Raw genomic sequence first — 20414 nt, forward strand, 5'->3', positions numbered from 1 at the left:
GATACTCCTTTGGCTTTTGCAGTAACCAGCAATTGTAGTATTAATAAAAGGTGGTTACGTTCATATCCTCTAGTCAATTGGACACCTTAATTACAGGAACCACCAAGATACATAATGTCATAGTGCAGATGAATCAAATTCTTCTTCCCCAGTTTTTAGTTGATATATGAAACATTAGATTGTGTTTGAGTTATTTGATCAGCAGTTGTAGGTATGCAGTAGGTCGAGCCCCCGGGAGGCATCGGGATGAGTAGTTTTTAATTTATTGAATGAGGTTGAAGATAGTCATATACAGTGTCGTTTGTTATATCTTGTACGTCATTATAAATCTCCTCACAAATGGAATATAATGCTGACTATAAAGACAATATATATATTGTATGTAATTAATTATATATTAATTCGCCTCGCTATTTTGAGAATATGATCAACACATGCAAATAATTAGGAACATCGATCAGAAAAAATCACGGATCCATATTTATCTCCGAGCTCTCTTTATTAATTCTTTCCCCACTTTAATCTGGATGTCTTCCATCGATCTGATCACAAGGCAGCCGCAGGGTATCACAAGGTAGTTAGACGGGAAGAGAAGAGAAGAGGAAGGTGACCGATCGATCGATAGATTCCATGGCGAGATCGAGCGCCGATGACTTCGAGCTGAGGCGAGCATGTGAGGTGGCCATCGACGCTGCCATCAACAAACAAAAAGTGGTGCTGTCGATCCGCGTCGCCAAAAGTCGTGGCGTCTGGGGCAAGACCAGCAAACTGGGGCGACAGATGGCCAAACCCAGAGTCCTTGCCCTCACCAGTACGTCTCCATATCGTCTCGTCTCGTCTCGTCTCTCCTAATGTTTTACTCAAGAATTCATGCATATTATATAGGCTTAAACAGATCGATCGAATGAATTTAAGTATACACTTGCTAAAAATATAGGCGTGTCTTGTTGTTCTAGGTTCTGCAATGTGTTATTGATGTTTTAAAAATATTTTATAATTTCATTGAGATGTAACATTACACCATGAAATCAATGGAGAAAAAACACACACCATAGATAGTTGTCGTAATTGTATGCAGGCATGCCATTTTCTACCTGTATGACTTTTAAGTATTTTTTGCTTTTCGTATTTAAATTATATTTAGAAATATCTTTTGGAAAATTGAAGAAAGCATCTGGTATTGATATATGTATATACAAATAAAGCGACAACAAAGTAATAAAAATAATTGAAGTTGTGCTAGTTCTAACCATTTTAAGTAATTAGCTATATGAATCTTTGCTTAAGCATGTACATTATGCAGGATAAGAATTTATTAAGATGCTATTTGTAGGAAAATGTACATTCATATTTGTCTAATCACGCAGCCAAAGCAAAAGGTCCAAAAATCAAGGCTTTTCTTCGTGTTTTGAAAGATTCAGGAGGAGGAGGAGTACTTGAGGTATCTTAAAATGATATGCTTATGAATATGTGCCAAAATAATTTTATCCCTCGAAATGTCTAGTAAATAATAATACTTTTATGTTTTTTTTTAATAATAATGCTTATGATGAATATGTACAAAATAAAATAATTTTGTCCCTTGAAGTGTCTAGTTAATAATAATAATACTTTTATGTTCCTAAACATTTAACTTATTTTTTGTCATTTGAAAATTTGCTTAAAGTTTCATGCTATTTCGAAGGATTGATTTTGATGCTCAAAATCTTCTTGTACTGAAAGCCTTAAAACTCCTTTCAAAATCAAGTGTATTTTTTTTCTCATTCTCCAAAGGTCTCATTGTAAGATGTTTGACTGCTAATGTTTTCTTTTCTTAAATTGAATAAGAATCAAGTGTGTTTACAGCTGTTACACCAAAATTGCTGATGTACTCGTTCTCACAACCTCTAGTAATTTTGTAGCCTGCAAAAATTTACAAATTGAAACATCTTTCAAAAGTGGAAGTCTTGCAAAATGATCCAAGTGGTTGCTCATTCATGCTGGTATTTGTCATATCTTTTCTCCCTTGGAATTCTACTAACCCTTTTGCTGAATCTTGTCATTGATTTCCTTCTACCGCATTTTCTTTAGGGATTTGATAATCTTAGAAGCCAAAGTGTTGCTCCTCCTCAGTGGACAATGAGAAACAAAGGTGACAGGTGATTGCCTCCCAAACTATTCTGTGTCAGAGATGGACACAAGGATATGCTCTATAAAGAATGCACTTATTTATTCATTTCCTCTTGCAGGAACCGCATACTTCTATGCATTTTAAACATGAGCAAGGAGATATTGGGACGTCTTCCAAAAGTTGTTGGGATAGACATAGTGGAGATGGCTCTCTGGGCAAAGGTGTACCTCTTAATTTGTCTCATGCCCATCTGACCATTATATATATGCATATGAATATGTGAATACAAAGACTAATAGGTTTTATTATTATCTTAAGATTTATAGTGTTCTTTATATATGAAGTTGTACCATGTTGTAAATACAAGACTAAATATTAGATTAGGAATTAGGCTAGTATTTATCAAAAAAAAAAAAATAAAGGGAAAAAGCTTTGAAATGTAGCTACTTTGGCAAAGTATCCTGCTCATCCTTTTCTAACCATCTTCCATCAAGCATGATAGCGCAAGAACTGCTCTTGTTTATCCTGAGCTTGAAACTGTTGTTGTCATGCAATCGTTAGAACTTTAAATTTCAATATTTCTTCAGTTGAAGTTGCACAAATCCTACTTCTCACTCCTTTTTATGGGCAGTTCAGTGTACAAAAGGTTTTTAACAGCCATTCTGCTTATTTTATTCAGTGCATATGATTAGTGAACACGGTGTTTGAATATAGGCATTGGATGTTCTATACCTGTACATAGTCTACTGTGTATGTAAACCAAAGCCAAAAAAAAAGGGAAAATAAGTTATATATTCTGCTACAGGAAAATAATACTGCAGTAAGCAGTCAAGTTATTACTCATGGTGGGCAAGACGCATCTGGTTTGATTCAAGGTCACTCACAAGTTACTGTCGAAAGAGATCTTGTTTCACAAGCTGAAGAAGAGGACATGGAGGCTCTCCTTGGCACGTATGTTACTTGATTATGTTTGAATTATCATGTAAAAGTCATGCCTAGCATGCAGGTATGCATCTTTGATACTTCCGTGATGCTTTTTGTTGCTCAGTGAAACGGAGCATTTAATCTGATGAGTTTTATTTTTCTTTTCAAATTAACCTTCAGGTGTTTGTTTTCCAATATATGAATCTGTACCTCCTTTATCTTTTGATAATTTTTTTACTTGCATTATGTCCATAATGTTCCCTCTAATATTCATATTTATGCCATGATTCACACACAAGATATTCTGATGCAGGTATGTTATGGGAATTGGTGAAGCAGAAGCATTTTCAGAAAGGTTAAAGAGGGAACTTCTGGCTTTAGAAGCAGCAAATGTTCATGCACTTGTTGAATGTGAATCCATAATAGAGGAGGTATTGCTGGTCTTGATATTCTATAGTTCAATTTTATACGCCGAGTCATTAGCAAGGTCTCTCCAACTTTAGATATCAATTTGTTGAAAGCATTATTGTCTGCCCTAGGTCCTTTCCTGGAAGCTCATGCTTTTGGGACAGGTGATCATTTAATTTGGTTAGTTTGTATTTATTTTTTAATTAAAAAATATATGTCCAGTTATGTCAGCTCATAGTCATATATTGGGTTGACCAAATCAGGTATGGGATATGGTCGATCGGTTAATCAACTTTAATAAATTTTATTCATGTTCGTTACAAACTAGGACTACTTGTTTGGATATATGCAACCTTATGCCCCGTATATAAACTCCTTTCGTGACTTCAATATGATAGGCAAAATCTTTACTTACTTCTCATGATAATTGATGTAATATGATAAGGGTTTACAGGAAGTCCCGGTTAGCGATCAAAGAAATTAAACCATTTGTAAAAATGTACAGTAAGAACATATCCTGAATATAATAGTTTGGATTGCATTTGTAATAGTGTATAATTCAATATCTCAATATATGCATGTATGAATGTGATTTGCTTCCATGCATGTAGATGATCAAGGGATAGATTGCTTAACCAGTTTGTTAAATTTCACAGGTATTGCAAGGATTAGAAGGTGCCAGCACATGCGTGGAAGATATGGATGAGTGGCTTGGCATTTTTAATGTGAAACTTCGGCATATGAGAGAGGATATTGAATCAGTAAGCAGAAACTGATGAATACTTAGTTTCCATTATCTAATCTGTCCTACACTAAAGTGGGAACAACTTAGGCAGAATATTTAGCAAGTAAATTTCTCCTTTTCTGTTTTAAATTATGCAAGCTATAATTGCATGTCGATCGATATGTCTATCTTCATTTTCCCGCACTCCTAACTGTTAGACTTGCATATTTTTCTTTCCGCCTTCAAGATTGAATCTCGTAATAATAAGTTGGAGTTGCAATCCGTGAGCAACAAGGCTCTCATTGAGGAACTTGATAGATTACTTGAACGCTTTCAAATCCCTCAAGAGGTATGTAGTTAGTATTTCACAAAATAGTGAATTCAAATTTAGACACATTCGATTCGTTGTTTGAAGTTTTGTGTGTAAATTAATATTGGTTGCATTGGCAGTATGAGGAATGTCTCACAGGAGATTATTTCGATGAGGCCAACGTGCATAAAAACGTCGAGGTTTGTGAATGGCTAACTGGTGCCTTGCACAATCTCGAAGCGTCAAATTTGGATCCCTGCTATGCAAGAATGAGAGGTGTATGTTCTTCAATCTTTCTCTGTGTTACTAACCCTCCTAGAGGAGGCCACCTCCCATGGGGCCAACCACAGTTAGCAATGATGAGCTATTAGAAGTTTATTGAGTTTATGCCAATTTAGTTAGTCAAGATTCAAATTACTTATTCTTAGATGCTTGTCCAATTTTATAAACAGAGTACGCTAAAAAAATATAGGACAAATGTAAGTCCACATGACGTTTGCTAAATGTATTTTTCATGTTCATTTTCTAGTTCCATATATTTATTCTTTCACTACCTTATCTCATAAAAAAAATTATTTGCTTTTTAAAGATCTTTCATCACTTTTCAAATTCAAAAAATTTACATTTTTTTCTACAATTATATGTTTTCCATGCCCTCTTAATCTTCTTTGACATCTTAATTCATTCTTGATCTTCAATTACTTTTTCTGTGCAGATCAAGGAAAAACGTGCAGAACTTGTATTATTAAAATGCACATTTGTTTGCCGAGCATCAGAGTTTTTACGAAATTACTTTCCAAGTTTGGTGGACCAGATGATGAATGACAAGAGCTTATTTTCTCAGGTGATCAAGTCGTCAATTTTTCCAAAAACGAAATTGTTTGTGAAGTTTAGACTGACCTAGCAGCATGCAGCGTGGACAACTCAAGAGACCTGACCATGCAGACCTCAGGTATAAATGCAGGACATATGCAAGACTTCTGATGCATATAAAGGTTTGTCTGGTACTATTATCTCGGATTCACTAATGGTAGGCCATGACTATTATACCCTGTTTGAAACTTCTCAGACGCTTGACAAAAATTTCTTGGCCCCTTTGCGAAAAGCTTTCTGTCATTCTCTAAATGTGTTGCTTCGTCGAGAGGTCAGTGATTTAAGATTGTGCCAGTCATTACTGTGATTGTATTGGTATACATATTATATATGGTCTGTCAAGTTTCCGATGATTACCTTGCTGTCGAGCTTGTGTTAGTTTAAATGAAGATTATGTATATGAAATTAAAATTCATACTATTATAGGCACGCGAATTTGCTAATGAACTCCGTGGTGCTACCAAAGTAGCAAATACTAAACCAATACTCTGGCTCGAGGGCCCGATATCTGCATGTCAGGGAGCTAATGCAGATTCTTCTTCAGTTTCCGAAGCATACTCTAAGATGCTGACAGTTTTCATTCCTCTTCTTGTGGATGAGGTTCTTTTTGTTATTGATTCTTGCATTTTAATTACTTTATAATTAATTCTACACGACTAACAACTCTTACTTTTTTCTTATTACTAGAGTGCTTTTTTTGCTCATTTTATGTGCTTTGATGTTGCTGTACTTGCTTCATCTGATGGAACTGCTGTTAGCTCTACCCAGCCAATGATGGTTCCTCAAGGAAATTATATTAATTCATTTCTCGCCCTTTTTTTTTGTCCTCTTAAGTAAAATCATCATAGACAAATTCTTCCCTTGGAATAGTTTACAGTTTTTCTTCAACTTACACAATTATCAAATTCTTCAGGCAATGATGCTGCTGAGCTCGCAATTCTAAATGAATGTCTAAAAGAACTGCTTGCTGGGCTTGAGGTAAATTCAGTCTCATGCTCCATCAACAGGGAAAAACACGTTCACCTAAAAGCATCACACGAACAACACGAATGATCATTGTCTTAAAAGTGTCTCATGCTGGCACGTGTGCTCATATATACTTATGTGATAATGCATATACATATGCAGCTGCATATCACTTCAACCTTCAACCTTCAACCTTCATAGATTAAGCTAGTTTGTTAGTTCATTGGACCTTTATATCCTAAGAATAAATTGGATGAGATGGAGATGATCAATAGGTTATGCCTAGTTTAATACCAAGCATAGTAATCAGTAAAACTGCAGGGCGAAGAAAGAGATGCCTTGGTTTAAAATCTGGAAATACTACTGAAGTTATGTAGCTTGTAGGTTAATCTAGATGTGATAAGCACCTATTGTTTTCTAAAGTTCCTTTCATCTTCCAGATTAGGGAAAAGCATGACTAACATTTTACAATCTTCCTTCAGGAGGATTTTTATTCGATAGTGGATTGGGCGTACAAAATTGATCCATTGTGCTGCATAACGATGCATGGGATTACAGAACGGTATCTTTCAGCCGACAAGGCTGATACTTCTGGGTTTGTGCACCTTCTGCTTGATGAATTGGAAATAAGGATCTCAATGCTGTTCAGCAGGGTGTGTTATGCACTCACTAAGTTGTCCTTGTGCTTGTCATATTGTATAATGTTTGGTAAACAGCTTGAACTCTTGTTTTCTTTATAGTTTGTTGATGATGCTTGTTATTCAGTGGAGAAATATGAACGTGGACGGCAAACAGGAGTTCTCCCTTGCATTCAAAGGTAAGCTTTCCTTTCAGCTTACACTAACATGGTCTAATCAATATCGGATCCTCTGAAAGCAACTTATACTTTGTTTATTTCCATTGTACCCTGAACACTGTATGTTGAATTTCTTTTCAACCTTTGACCCTCTACCTTTTAGATTGAAAATTAAGGGGTTAGGGTTAAAGGACCGTTCTAGTCTCCGATCAATATTGATACAATATTGGTATTGGTAAATATCTTATGCCACTTGTGCCAAATGTAGTTTCAATGATACGATTTAGACAAGGCTTTTCTCGACAGACACCATCTGAGATGCAAAGATTATTTCCCCATTGGCTATCCATCAATTTCGTTTGCCTATCATGGGAGGAGATTAAATGCTATAAAAAGAGAGAGGAGGAAAAGGAGGAAAGAATCAATTTGACACTAACAACAATAGTATTTAACTATAAAATGTCCTGGAAAATGAGTTCATGTAGGTCTTATAAAATTATAAATATGATTTTACCAGGATGCTTTAGGAATCAATGCTCGCTCATTGCTATAATTTTTTTATAATTTATTATTTCAAATTTTAATTCAATTGACTTTTCTAGTCTTAAATTTGGAGATAAAAGTCTTATATTTGAAGATAAAGAACCAAAGAATGCCACTGTATGTGCATAACTTGTTGCTTTATTGAACATATAACTTGCCAAGTGATCTTGAATAACTTATTTCAATTGATTGAAAATGCTTTCTGGTAGTAACAAAATAAGAAACCCAAAAATCACTTTTCCAACTTAGGTTTGCAATTCTCGCATCACGCATGGAACAATACACCCAAGGCCAGTCAAGGGATTTGGTCGATCAAGCTTACACTAAAATTGTAAGATTGTTCGATACTCACGACTTGTGTGTAATTCTAAATTTTCGTATTTGGTTTTGTTTAAGTTGCAATCACAAACATTCATCTTTAATTTATCGTGATTAGGTTAGCATCATGTTTGTGGCATTGGAGAGGGCTGCGCAAGTTGACTCCAAGTATTCTGATATTGTTCTTCTAGAAAACTATGCGGCTTTCCAGAACAGGTGAGTAGGCTGATCAGACATGGTTACTGACCTTTCATATGCATTTTTTTTTTTATCATTAGATATTCTATCTGGTGAATCACACGGCAACCGTTTACTCTGTTCTGTAACTTTATATATATGCAGCCTGTATGACTTAGCCAATGTCGTACCAACCCTGGCAAAGTTCTATCACCAAGCTAGTGAATCATATGAGCAGGCTTGCCTTCGTCACGTTAGCATGGTCATTTACATAGTGAGTATACCAAATATATATATTTCATTTGTTCCATTACTTGTTGGCAATAGATGGGAATCTTCTTAAGGTCTGAACTGAAAGCCATTTCTGAAATAGCAATCATATCTATTGAAATATATCTTTTCAGCATTTTGAAAAACTGTTCCAGTTTGCCCGCAGAGTTGAGGAATTGATGCACACCATTCCGCCTGAGGAGGTCAGTGCTTGGAACTTCATAGTCAAATCAAATGCCTTCGATCAGCATCATTTACGTCGAATCTTTTGGACTCTTGTGAATGTTGGTATTTGAAAGGGATTTCATCTAAAACTCCATGATCCTTGTTACCCTCTAGTCTCCTGCCCGTCTCCTTTCTTGAGGCTTTCACAAAGGGATAGTGCATCTTCATCCTATGTCTTGAGTGCACATGTGAAGAGTGAGTTGATTGTCGGATCATAGGGAAGACTTGCCGAATCTTGTGCACCAGTGGGAACCAATATTCCTCTAAAATGAATCAACTCGTCGGTGCTTCATCTAGTTATCAGGTTCCAGTGCATTAGTGTTTTCTTATATGGATTTTGAGCTTTTATTGTTAAAGCCAGCTCCACTTCGATATTTTATTGCGAATTCATAACAGTCAGAACTTGAGAGTTATTGCTTGTACACTCTGAGTTTCAGATTATTTCCTATTCATCTTATCAACAAGTTCCTTATATAACTTTCTGCAAGTTTTTGTTTCCAGTGTCAGTTTACCTTTTTTTTTTTTTTTTTCCTTTCATTTGTTTATCTTCAGCAATCAATTCATCATCCACTGCTATAGATATGGAACCCTTTTTTCTTACTTTTCTTATTTGTGCAATTATCATCAATGTGCAGATTCCCTTCCAAATTGGAATGTCAAAAGCTGATCTTCGTAAAATGTTGAAGTCTAGTTTATCAGGGGTAAGTTAAACAACATCAACATCATTTTTCCAATCTTTTGAGAGGAACTTCAACTATGCTACCTCATTGTTTCTGACAGCTTGACAAGATCATCAATGCTATGTATCGTAAGTTACAGAAGAATACAACTGCTCAGGAGTTGTTGCCTTCTTTATGGGATAAATGCAAGGTTTGCTTTTGTTTCATCCTCAAATGTTTTTTTTTTATTTCTCTGATGGAATGACTTCACCATCCCAAATTGTGTTTGTGTTTTTGTTTGTTCAAATTGTTGAGTTTGGATGGAGTTTATTCCATCCCATGTGACAAACACGACATGCATCCTTATGGCCATCATAATTGAGAGATTCATTATAGTTCTAATACCATATTGCATTCAGCTCTTTTTTCTCTAAATGACTAACTTGAGAAGAAGACACCCTCCGACATATTGACATAATGAGTCATCGTTCTTGTCCACTTAAAATTCCTATCTTCAATTGCTTTCTATAGGTACATGTACAGTAGTAAAATTGTACCATTTGAACTGGCCATCTAAACTCCAACATAGAAGCAACATTACCAATTTATATGTAAGAGCTTAAGGTTTAACAATGACTTGCTGCATTGCAGAAGGAATTTCTTGAAAAATATGGAAGTTTCGTCCAGCTTGTCGCCAAAATATATGTCAATGAGCCTGTTCCTTCTGTGGCAGAGATGAGGGACGCACTCGCTTCAATGTAAACAAATCGTTTCTCAATTCTTTCTTGTTTTTCAGGTCTCATATGATCCTTTCTATTATAACATTATTATATGTGTGTTTTTATTTTTTCATTCTTCTTTGACATTAAATGCATTATCACTCGCCACCTCTTAGTTATGGAATCATGACAAAGTAGTTTGCAACAGGTGAATAATTTTTTTTTATAAACTACTTGCATTATTTGAATGTAGGTAGCTAAATAAATCACCAATAATAATTTTTTTTTTACCATATGTTCCGAGGTAGAGATACTTGTTGCCAAAAACTCGACCAATTCGAGCTTCCCATCGCCCATTATGATGATGCCTAATTAACATATATAAAATTTTCATTTGATTTTTTTTAAAATAAAAATAATGATATAAACAAATTAAATACCTTGCTACTCCTCTGTACTTAGAGACTCCTCTCGAGAAGCCACTGCTCTTCCTGTATTAATTACTTTCACCACTTAATTAATTTTCACTTAAAAAATCATTATATATTAATTAATACCTTCTCAATAATCCAATATATTCTTCTCTGGTCTGGTTCTCCATTTCCTTGAGCTCTTCCTCGTATGCTGATATCTTCGATTAATTTAAATTAAATAATTCATAATTAATTATTAAAAAATATATTAAAAATAATAAAAATGAAAATTGTAGAAAATAAAAAAATAATACAGGGAAATTGAAGATGGTGTCTTGGCCCCAATACTTCAATGCTGCTAAATCATACGCATGAGCTGCTGCCTCTTCGTCGTCATAAGCCCCCTGCATTAATATTAATCCAGAAATTAATTCTCAAATTATTATTATTATTATTATACATTAAAATGTTTTTCGAAGCAACACAGAAAACATAATGTAAAATAATGTTAACTCCATTAAGAAAAAAAGAAATAAATAATTGACTTTGTGATTAATTAATTAATTGCTTAACTTGCTTTCCTTTCTTATTTTGCGACTCATTCCAGCAGTTTTTGTCCCACAAATGTGCCTCGTATCTCCCGGTCCACCGATGCCTGCTCAACTTAATTATGATTAATGAACACTAATTAACCCTAAAAACACAGCAATTAATAGTGATTAAGCAAAGTATTAAGAATGATTAATTAGGGACTAATTAACTGGTTAACCTGGTGACACCGCGGTAGATGGAGCTGCGTTGAGAAGGAGACTCTCTCGGTACACTCTTTCTTGTTCTCTTTAGCTTCACGGCTCTGGTCGCACCGATGTTTCTTTGCCTCTTGGTCATTGCTATTGCTCTTCCAAAGATGGCAATTGAGGGAGAAGGAGTGTGTGTTGGAAGCCGGCTCTCTTGTATATTGGCCGTCCATTGTCTTCACTTGGAGCAATATTGTGGTGACTCTTGCACTAATCTTGATGTTTTTGAAGTATTAATTTATTGCAAGGATTTTTTTTTTACTTTATTTGATGAAAAATAAAGATAATTTGGTATCTTAAACACTAATGCTGGAAGGGGGGGTGCCCAAAGAAAGAAAAAGAGGAAGAGTTTAGATGAACTACTAATTAACTACTTCCAACTAAAGAATCATGAAAAAACAGTAATTTATTTTACATATTGTTGTTTAGATTATTAATTAGTTGATCCAATTGATGACTTTTAAATACAAAACTTTGAATTTAATTTATTTTTAAGAAATTTCATTTCAATTTCTAAATTTTAATAATTTTTTTATAAAACTAAAATATATGCAATTTTTTAAAAAATAATAAAATAATCCCTCTATTAACTGGATTGTAACTCTCAACAAAGCTTTATATTAATTAGTTCAATAACCAGATAATTCCACATATTTTAACTTAAAAGCTGTAGTAGCTTGTTTTGTGTGGTTTGAGAAGTATTTAAAAGGGAATTAATTTTTTTTTAAAAAAACAATAATTTAGAGCATAATAGAATTGGTAGATTAATTTATGTAAAAAAATGATTATTTCAGCATTGAGAAATCAACCAAGAAAATATAAGTAATGTCTCCAAATTTTGAGGGCGAAGACGACTGCTGCAAACTCAAGGTCATGAGTAGGGTAGTTCCTCTCATAGTCCTTGAGTTGTCTAGAGGTATAGGCGATCACCTTACCATTTTGCATCAGTACTGCTCCTAATCCCAATTTAGAGGCATCACTGTAAATATCAAAGCTGTCTGTGTTTTCTGGTAGAGTCAGAATGGGAGCACTGGTCAATCTTTTTTTGAGCTCCATGAAACTGTTTTCACAGTCCTCTGTCCACTAAAATTTTCTGTTCTTCCTGGTAAGAGCTGTCAGTGGGGAGGCTATCCTGGAGAAGTCCTCTACAAATTTTCTGTAATAGCCTGCTAGTCCTAGAAAGCTTCTGATTTCACTGGCATTCTTAGATCTTTTCCAGTTACTCACAACCTCTATTTTACTGGGGTATACCATGATACCATCCTTGGAGATGATGTGACCCAAAAAGGCTACCTGATCGAGCCAGAATTCACATTTCGTGAACTTGGCGTACAGCTGGTTCTGCTGAAGGGTCTGCAGTACTATCTTCAAGTGCTCTGCGTGTTCTTCCTGAGTTCGGGAATAGATAAGAATGTCATCGATGAACACGATAACAAACTTATCCAAGTATTCCCTGAATACTCTGTTCATTAGGTCCATGAAAGTAGCTGGAGCATTCGTCACACTAAGGGGCATGACTACGAACTCATAATGTCCGTATCTGGTCCTGAAAGCCGTCTTGGGTATATCACCTTCCTTAACTCTCACTTGGTGATATCCCGATTTGAGGTCTATTTTAGAGAACATTGCTGCTCTCTTTAGCTGATCGAACATGTCATCTATCCTGGGAAGAGGATACCTGTTCTTAATCGTGACTTGGTTTAGTGCCCGGTAGTCTATACACAGGCGCATGCTCCCGTCCTTCTTCTTCACGAACAATACAGGCGCTCCCCATGGTGAGTGACTAGAGCGTATGAAGCCCTTGTCGAGCAGCTCCTGTAGTTGCTCCTGAAGTTCTTTCAGTTTTTTGCTGGAGCCATGCGGTAGGGTGCTTTGGAGATAGGATTTGTACCGGGAATAAGTTCTATCTCGAATTCAATCTCCCTGTCTGGTGCTAGGCCTGGCAACTCCTCAGGGAAGACTGCTGGGTAGTCACATACAACTCGGACCTCCTCCAGCTTTCGGTTCTTGTTCTGACTGGTACTGACTACATGTGCTAGGAATCCCGTACATCCCGAATCCAGTAGTTTCTGTGCTTTCAGAGCTGAGAGAAACTTCTTGGCCTTTCTCTTTGGTTCTCCGATGTACCCAAACTGCACTCCTGCTTCAGGTTGGAATACAACTCTCTATTTACGGCACTCTATGGAGGCGTCGTACTTGATCAGAAAGTTCATTCCCAAGATGACGTCGTAGTCGGCCATATCTAATACTATCAGATCACCAAAAAGCTCTCTGTCTGCTATAATGACCGGCACTGCTCAGAGCCAGTGCGTGGATGCCATAATTTCTCCCGAAGATAGTGTCATCAAAAATTGACCACTGAGTACCTCTGGAGGTATTGCCAACTTTTCGGCGAATGCCCTGGATATATAAGAATGGGTTGCCCCAATATCGAATAAGACAGTTGCACTTTGCTGTAAAATACTAATCTGACCTGTAACAACTGTCGAGGCATTCGCTACGTCTTCTCTGGTGAGTGAGTAGATCCTCGCATTCGTCGTGGCTGAGGGGGCTTCTAGTCTGCCTTGACTGATGTGTGGACCATCTATAGCAGCCTGCATCTGATGTAACTGGGATGGTTTGTCTCCGTCCTGAATCGGCTGTGGCGGAGGAAGACTGGTCTTGTTCGGGCATTGCTTAGCCATATGCCCTTCTTAGCCACATTCGAAGCATCCTCGTGTTCCCTTGCGACAAACTCCTGGGTGGAATTTCCCACAAGTAGAGCACTTGGGATAACTGGGTTGTTTACTAGCTGGTCCTCCTTTTGGGTAACTCCCTGGTTTGCGTTTATTACTGGAGTTCCCTTTCCAGTTAGAGTTGTGGCCCTGGTGTTTCTGAGTACCTGAGCCTCCTTGGCCTTTCGACTCTGAGAGGGCTTGCTTCTGCTGCTTGATGTTGTTCTGGTAATGCTCGGTGGTCAGAGCACTACTTATCAGTTCTTCTGTGGTTTGCGGTCTATAGACGCCGCTAGCCACATTCATTGCTATTTCCGACCTTAACATCTTGAGCATCAAACGGACTCGTTCTCTTTCAGTGCTGACTAATTCGGGGCATAGACGAGCCAGTCTGTTGAATTTCTTCACGGCCTCCTCAACTGAAAGGTTGCCCTGACGAAATTCAGTGAACTCATCATAGTGGCGGTTTGTGACCCGCATGTGAAAGAACTCCTTGAAGAATTCCCTTTCGAAGTCGACCCATGTCATCTGATTCACTGGGCGCTTCGCTTTAATTTTCTCCCACCACATACGTGCGTCTCCTGTCAGGCAGAAGGAGGCGCATTTCACCTTTTCAGGTTCTGGCCACTCCAGAAGCTCCATCGTACTCTCCAGTGTTTTGAACCAGGCTTGGGCATCTCATGGTTCACTCGTTCCTGAGAAATTCTCTGGCTTGATCTTCTGCCACTGGATCATATAGGCTTCCCTCTTTGCCCCCGCTGCTGGGGCCACTGGTGCTGCAGGTTGGACTGGTGGAACCTCTATCACTACTGGAGTTGCTAAGTTAGGTTCTGAAATGACAGTGGGAGTGTTCTGCTGGTTATCCCTTAAGGTGGCTATCTCCTGTTGCTGTTCAGCTAGTTACTTCTGTAACTGAGCCACTACCGCTGCAAGGTCTGGAGGAGGCACTGTTAAGTGAGAAAAAAAAAAAAAACACCCATGCCACTCACCCACGTGCACTGCCCTCCCCCACACCCCCCTTTTTCCTTTTCCCTTTTCTCTTCCCCACCGAAGCCTCAAAACCCCTCTCTTCTTCTTCGTTTTCTTCTCTAGCGGCGACGAACGGCGGATTTTTTTTCTCCCGTTCTTCTTCTCAAGCAGCCCTCGTTTTCTCCTCCCGCACCTCTTCTCCTCCTCCAGCTAGGGCAGAGCACTGTTTTCTCCTTTGCTTCCTCTTCTCTGCTTCTCGGCAGCACTGTTAGAGCTCCTCGGAGTTCGCCGAAGCTCGCCAAACCACCGGGAAAAGAGGGGAAACAAAACCCTAGTTGCTCTCTCCTTTTTCCCCCACCAACAGCAGCAGTTTTGCTGCCTTTTGTTTCCTCCAACAGCAGCCCTAGCTGCTGTCCTTTTATTGGCAGCGTCGTCGTTGTTCGCCGGAGCTTGCCGTAGCTTGCCGGAGTTGCCGACAAAGAACCTTAATTGCTGCCCTAATTTCTAGCAGCCACACAAAACCCTTAGAAGGTATATTTTAGGTTGCTTTTGGGTTAAATTGATGTGTAGTTAGAAGGGATATCTAGATTAGAACAGATGTTGTATCTAGGAATGCGAAGTGGTACGAGGTATCGAGATCAAAATAATTCACTGATTTTGAATCAGAGTTAATGTGTAGATTTTAGGTCATTATTGTTATTAGATAGTATTTTGATTATTTAAGTTATGTTTGATATTGTGTTTGTAGATCCGAGCTCGAGTGGAGCACGGTGACCTGCCGATACTCGGAGATTTTGCTGTATATAAGGTGGATACATCTACTCTTGTCTATTTCCTTATGCATGAATAAATATATAAATTGGAATATGTATAGGTTATATTATTGTTTTAAAAATGGGGATTAAACTGATATTATAAATAGCGAAATGAGTTAAAATATTAAAATTATTGGAGGGTAAATAATTAATATTATTTCTTGTTCACATGTGAGTTCATATAGGGATTGATATGGGAAGGGTTGTTTTTTTAAAAATTAAAGAAATATTCTGAATTTCTCTTCTGTTGATACCTTGTCTCTTTTGACTTGCTTGACCTTTCATACTTCATGCTTTTGATACTCTATCTGTTGATACTTGTAGCTTTTTATCTGTGGACCCTATAATGATAAATTAATAGACTTGATACGAAAATATTACCTTGATTGACCATTCAATATGAAAAGAGAATAAACATGATAAATGGATGAATATAATCATAAAGGTGAAATAATAAAGATAGTAAATGAAGAATTAAAAAGTGAAGACTATGAGCCTAGCTTTATACCAGAGCTCTATACTAGAGTACTGGACCGCCCACATGTTATTGTGGTAGCGCGGCGGCCGCGGTCCAGAGTCCTGACCGTACACCCGAGGCGTGTTGGCGTGATGTAGCCCTCGGTCAGTTTATTATGTCTTCCACCGGTGAGGGCTGATAGCCCGTACGTCAGATGACGTATGCGACAGTTTTATACTCTTAGGAGGCTTTTAGCCTATCCATATGATATTTCACTCTGATGATATTGGCTCCAGTGATTCACTTTTTAGTTGATTTATCAGATTCAGACTATTGATATACATGTTGATCTTACCATGATAACTTATAATTGAGTGATTAAATAATAAGATTGAAAAAAATTGATTTTATTAATGATGACAAGTGATGATAAGGTGAAGATCCTAAACTCTAATCTAAAAATTTTACCTGATTATAGATAATGAGAAGATGATTATACATATATATGTATAAATGTAGAACTTTAAGAATAATCCTAAAGTTGTAACAAAAGATGATGATTTATTCTACTTCCTTGACTTATTCAATAAGATTAAATTCATGCACATCTTTCTTGAGTATCCACTTAGCCATTTGGCTAATTTGCTACATTCCTTGGTCTCCAGTTTTGCAGACACAGGGATCCTTTTGATATTACTGTTGATTTTGGACTTTCATAGAGTTGCTCAGAGATCTCGACGTGCTGATTTTCTGGTTTGTTTTACTTTTGTTTCGCTGTATTTATATTTTGCACTTTTGTTACAGATGTCGTTTATCTGTATAGTAATTGTAGTCTATGGATAGATATATATAATTGATACATTTCGTGGTTATGTTGTTTTTATTTTATGTATGTTCCAGCCGTGTGGGCTGATGAATATGTTGTTTATGTTTATATATTGTGATGTATGTATGTATGCTTCATATTGTCACCAGGAGAGGTTGTCTGGCAGGGACTCCTCTGGGGCGTGACAATTTTATTGGTATCAGAGCTCAGTTTTTCGTTTTTTGTTCGTGGGTTTTGGTTTTATTTCAAGATTTTTTCGGTTTATGTAGTTCTCGATCAAAGACATTTTTATACAAGTCGAGTTGTATCTCTGAGCTATAGGATTTACGGGTCATTCTTTGTTTTAATTATCTTGATTATAAATTATTATTGAAAATTTTCATCTGATTTTATAGGCAATGCCACGAGCCCGTGGTCGCGGTTGGGGCAGTAGCCGTGCCCGTAGTCGCAGGCGTGGTTACGACAGTGGTAGTGGTCGCGGTCGTGGTCGTGCATGTCAGCGTGCCACTACTACTGATCTTGGTTTGGATGAGGCTCCTATCTCCCCATCTGAGTTGGTACCGGGAGCTCAGGTTGGTCCCAGTATTGGAGTCGGTGGTCAGACTGAGGGACAACCTCATCTTGTTGCAGCTCAGGTAGCCGTACCAGCCATTCCTACAGCATCGTTTATTATGGAAAAGGCCCGTATTCCTTTGCTTGCTAGTTCAGCAAAGGATCGTTTTACGCTGTTCCATGGAGGCACCGATCCTTGGGTGGCGCGTACATGGTTGGAGGATATTGAGGCCACTTTTGGATACATGTCCTGTTCAGACACAGAGAAGGTAGAGCTAGCCGCTTATCATTTTCGAGGGCAAGCATCCACATGGTGGAAGATGCAAAAGACAGTCTTTGGGGATCAGATTATCTCTTGGCAGTCTTTTCGAGAGGCGTTCGAGAGACAGTATTTTCCTGCAGCATTTTGTGTTGCTCGACGCCAGGAATTCATGAGTCTCAAGCAGGGTGACCGAAGCGTGCTAGACTATAGTGCAGAATTTAGCAGACTTGCTGAGTTTTGCCCACATATGGTTGCTCAGGACTCAGACCGTATGTTTCACTTTACACAGGGACTGGCAGCATATATTCGGATCAGGATGTCTGGATTTCCTGTTACTACTTATCGAGAGGCACTTGATCGAGCCATATTTATTGAGATGACTCAGCAGCAAGTCTCTCAAGAAAGAGAAGCCAGCCGACAGACCTCGCAGAGCTCACACTCTAGACAGCAGAGTCGAGGTCGTCGATCTCGTGGTCAGGATACGACTAGAGAATCTTCACGGTCACGAAAGGTGGCCAAAGTATCACAGGGATCTAGTCACCCAGTTCCATCACAGCGGGGCCAGATATTGGTGAAGTGTTTTCAATGTGGTGCACCAAATCACCTGGCATCAGAATGTCCACTGGATAAGAGTATATATTTTTATTGTAAACTGCCAGGACATATGCAGAAAGATTGCACTTTGAAGGCACAACATCAAGCAGGAGGATCACAGTCTCAGCAGGCTCGACCTACCTCACGACCTCCACAGTCTCGGCAGCAGAAAGGCCCGCAGAGATCCCAGCAGTCTCAGCCACGAAATCCCCCACCTACACAGTCTGCTCACCAGCCACAACTCTATCATTTGCAGTCCCAGGTGGAGAGTGAGTATCACTCAGTACCTCCACTTCAGCAGTATCTGCCAGCTCCATCTCAGTACTTGCCAGCTCCACCCCAGCAGTACCTGCTACCTCCACCCCAGCAGTACTTATTACCTCCACCCCAGCAGTATCAGCCACCATTCTCTTATCAGCCTTCGACCCAGTCATACCAACCTTCGCAGGATCAGAGTCAGCCCTCTTCTTCTATCCAGAGGGGTCAGCCATCAGGTCTTGAGCCGGGTTATGTTTATGCTTTGACTCGTGAGGAGGCACAGCGAGCTGGAGGATCTGTTATCCGAGGTATTATTTCTGTTTATAATATTCCTGCGGATATATTGATAGATACGGGTAGCTCACATTCCTTTATTTCTCCTGAGTTTGTATGCAAGATTATGAGGGTCCCAACTCTTCGACCTTATGGATTATCAGTAGTGACACCATCAGGTGGAGTATTGATGTCAGATCAGGAGATCAAGAGTTGCCCTTTAACTTTTGATAGTCATATCCTTACTGGGGATCTACAAGTGCTAGAGATGACTGAATTCGATATTATTTTGGGTATGGATTGGTTGTCAGAGCATCATGCCACTGTCGATTGTCGAGCCAAAGTGGTGACTTTTCAACCCTTAGATCAATCATCATGGGAATTTATTGGGATCAATGATCGAGGGGTATCTATTATCTCAGCTCTCCAGGCTCAGCAGTTGTTGGCTCGGGGATGCAAGGGGTATCTCTTGTCTTTAGTAAGTTCCAATGTGGATAGTTCTGTCCAGTTTTCTGATGTCCACATAATACGTGAATATCCCGACGTATTTCCTGAAGAACTTCCTGGCTTGCCACCTCGGCGACAGGTAGAGTTTGCCATTGAGTTGCTTCCTGGCACAGCTTCAATATCGAAAGCTCCATATCGGATGGCGCCAAGAGAACTAGAGGAACTAAAGATCCAGCTTCAGGAGTTGCTAGACAAGGGTTTTATCCGTCCTAGTGTTTCTCCTTGGGGTGCTCCGGTGCTCTTTGTTAAGAAAAAGGATGGATCCTTAAGGCTCTGCATTGATTATAGGCAGTTAAACTCAGCAACTATCAAGAACAAGTATCCTCTACCTAGAATAGATGATTTATTTGATCAGCTTAAAGGTACCTGTGTGTACTCAAGGATTGATTTAAGATCAGGCTATCACCAGTTACGGGTTAGAGATACAGATATTCAGAAGACTGCCTTCCGTACTCGGTATGGACATTATGAGTTTTTGGTAATGCCGTTTGGGCTTACCAATGCTCCTGCAGCTTTTATGGATATGATGAACCGGGTATTCTTAGAATATTTAGACCGGTTTGTTATTGTCTTTATTGATGACATTCTGGTATATTCGCGATCAGAAGAGGAACACGAACAACATCTCAGAATAGTTCTAGAAACTTTACGGAAGGAACGCTTATATGCAAAGTTTAGTAAATGTGCTTTTTGGCTTACTTCTGTGGGATTTCTAGGGCATGTAATCTCTAGTAAAGGGATTTCAGTAGACCCCCAGAAGATTAAAGCAGTTGACCGATGGGAACAACCAAAGTCAGTGCAGGAAATTCGTAGTTTTCTCGGATTAGCTGGGTACTATCGGAGATTTGTGGAAGGATTTTCTAGTATTGCTGCACCTTTGACTCGATTAACTAGAAAAAGAGTCAAGTTTACTTGGTCTGAGGCTTGTGAAGCAAGCTTCCAAGAGCTCAAGCAG

At 38.4% G+C, this 20414-nt stretch overlaps 3 protein-coding genes across 3 annotated transcripts; 2 read left to right on the forward strand and 1 right to left on the reverse strand.

Annotated features, from left to right (window-relative positions):
- The first annotated feature begins 455 nt into the window (after positions 1–455).
- LOC121972201 (exocyst complex component SEC3A-like) lies at positions 456–10130 on the forward strand. Its single transcript, XM_042523895.1, has 25 exons — positions 456–811; positions 1368–1441; positions 1902–1982; positions 2071–2138; positions 2229–2331; positions 2916–3061; positions 3348–3465; positions 4099–4203; positions 4414–4515; positions 4617–4754; positions 5192–5320; positions 5391–5471; positions 5546–5620; positions 5776–5949; positions 6037–6126; positions 6220–6327; positions 6798–6968; positions 7056–7132; positions 7904–7985; positions 8091–8188; positions 8315–8423; positions 8554–8622; positions 9280–9345; positions 9425–9514; positions 9955–10130. The coding sequence occupies exons 1-25, from the start codon at positions 631–633 to the stop codon at positions 10063–10065; spliced, it is 2646 nt and encodes an 881-aa protein (XP_042379829.1). The 5' UTR covers positions 456–630; the 3' UTR covers positions 10066–10130.
- Positions 10131–10152: 22 nt separating this feature from the next.
- LOC121973027 (AP2-like ethylene-responsive transcription factor At1g16060) lies at positions 10153–11352 on the reverse strand. The gene is made up of 7 exons (XM_042524624.1): positions 11205–11352; positions 11009–11090; positions 10750–10839; positions 10580–10653; positions 10463–10513; positions 10314–10390; positions 10153–10193 (listed from the first exon to the last, which is right to left on the reverse strand). The coding sequence occupies exons 1-7, from the start codon at positions 11321–11323 to the stop codon at positions 10153–10155; spliced, it is 534 nt and encodes a 177-aa protein (XP_042380558.1). The 5' UTR covers positions 11324–11352.
- A 6059-nt stretch (positions 11353–17411) lies between these two features.
- Positions 17412–20094, forward strand: LOC121973029. The gene is made up of 3 exons (XM_042524625.1): positions 17412–19777; positions 19841–19937; positions 20065–20094. The coding sequence occupies exons 1-3, from the start codon at positions 17412–17414 to the stop codon at positions 20092–20094; spliced, it is 2493 nt and encodes an 830-aa protein (XP_042380559.1).
- Positions 20095–20414: the final 320 nt, after the last annotated feature.

This window comes from Zingiber officinale, chromosome 4A (assembly GCF_018446385.1).
Source record: "Zingiber officinale cultivar Zhangliang chromosome 4A, Zo_v1.1, whole genome shotgun sequence".
Lineage (NCBI taxonomy): Eukaryota > Viridiplantae > Streptophyta > Magnoliopsida > Zingiberales > Zingiberaceae > Zingiber > Zingiber officinale.

Bases quoted from the DNA above. Each gene is read 5' to 3' on its own strand.
- LOC121972201 (XM_042523895.1), top strand. From the start codon at position 631: ATGGCGAGATCGAGCGCCGATGACTTCGAGCTGAGGCGAGCATGTGAG. The intron at 5,621-5,775 runs GTCAGTGATTTA...ATACTATTATAG, and splicing joins ATGTGTTGCTTCGTCGAGAG to GCACGCGAATTTGCTAATGA. The intron at 8,623-9,279 runs GTCAGTGCTTGG...ATCAATGTGCAG, and splicing joins ACACCATTCCGCCTGAGGAG to ATTCCCTTCCAAATTGGAAT.
- LOC121973027 (XM_042524624.1), bottom strand. From the start codon at position 11,323: ATGACCAAGAGGCAAAGAAACATCGGTGCGACCAGAGCCGTGAAGCTA. The intron at 11,091-11,204 runs GTTAACCAGTTA...TAAGTTGAGCAG, and splicing joins ATCTACCGCGGTGTCACCAG to GCATCGGTGGACCGGGAGAT. The intron at 10,391-10,462 runs GTATTTAATTTG...TATGTTAATTAG, and splicing joins AAGTACAGAGGAGTAGCAAG to GCATCATCATAATGGGCGAT.
- LOC121973029 (XM_042524625.1), top strand. From the start codon at position 17,412: ATGCCACGAGCCCGTGGTCGCGGTTGGGGCAGTAGCCGTGCCCGTAGT. The intron at 19,778-19,840 runs GTATCCTCTACC...TGTGTACTCAAG, and splicing joins TCAGCAACTATCAAGAACAA to GATTGATTTAAGATCAGGCT. The intron at 19,938-20,064 runs GTAATGCCGTTT...ATTCGCGATCAG, and splicing joins ATGGACATTATGAGTTTTTG to AAGAGGAACACGAACAACAT.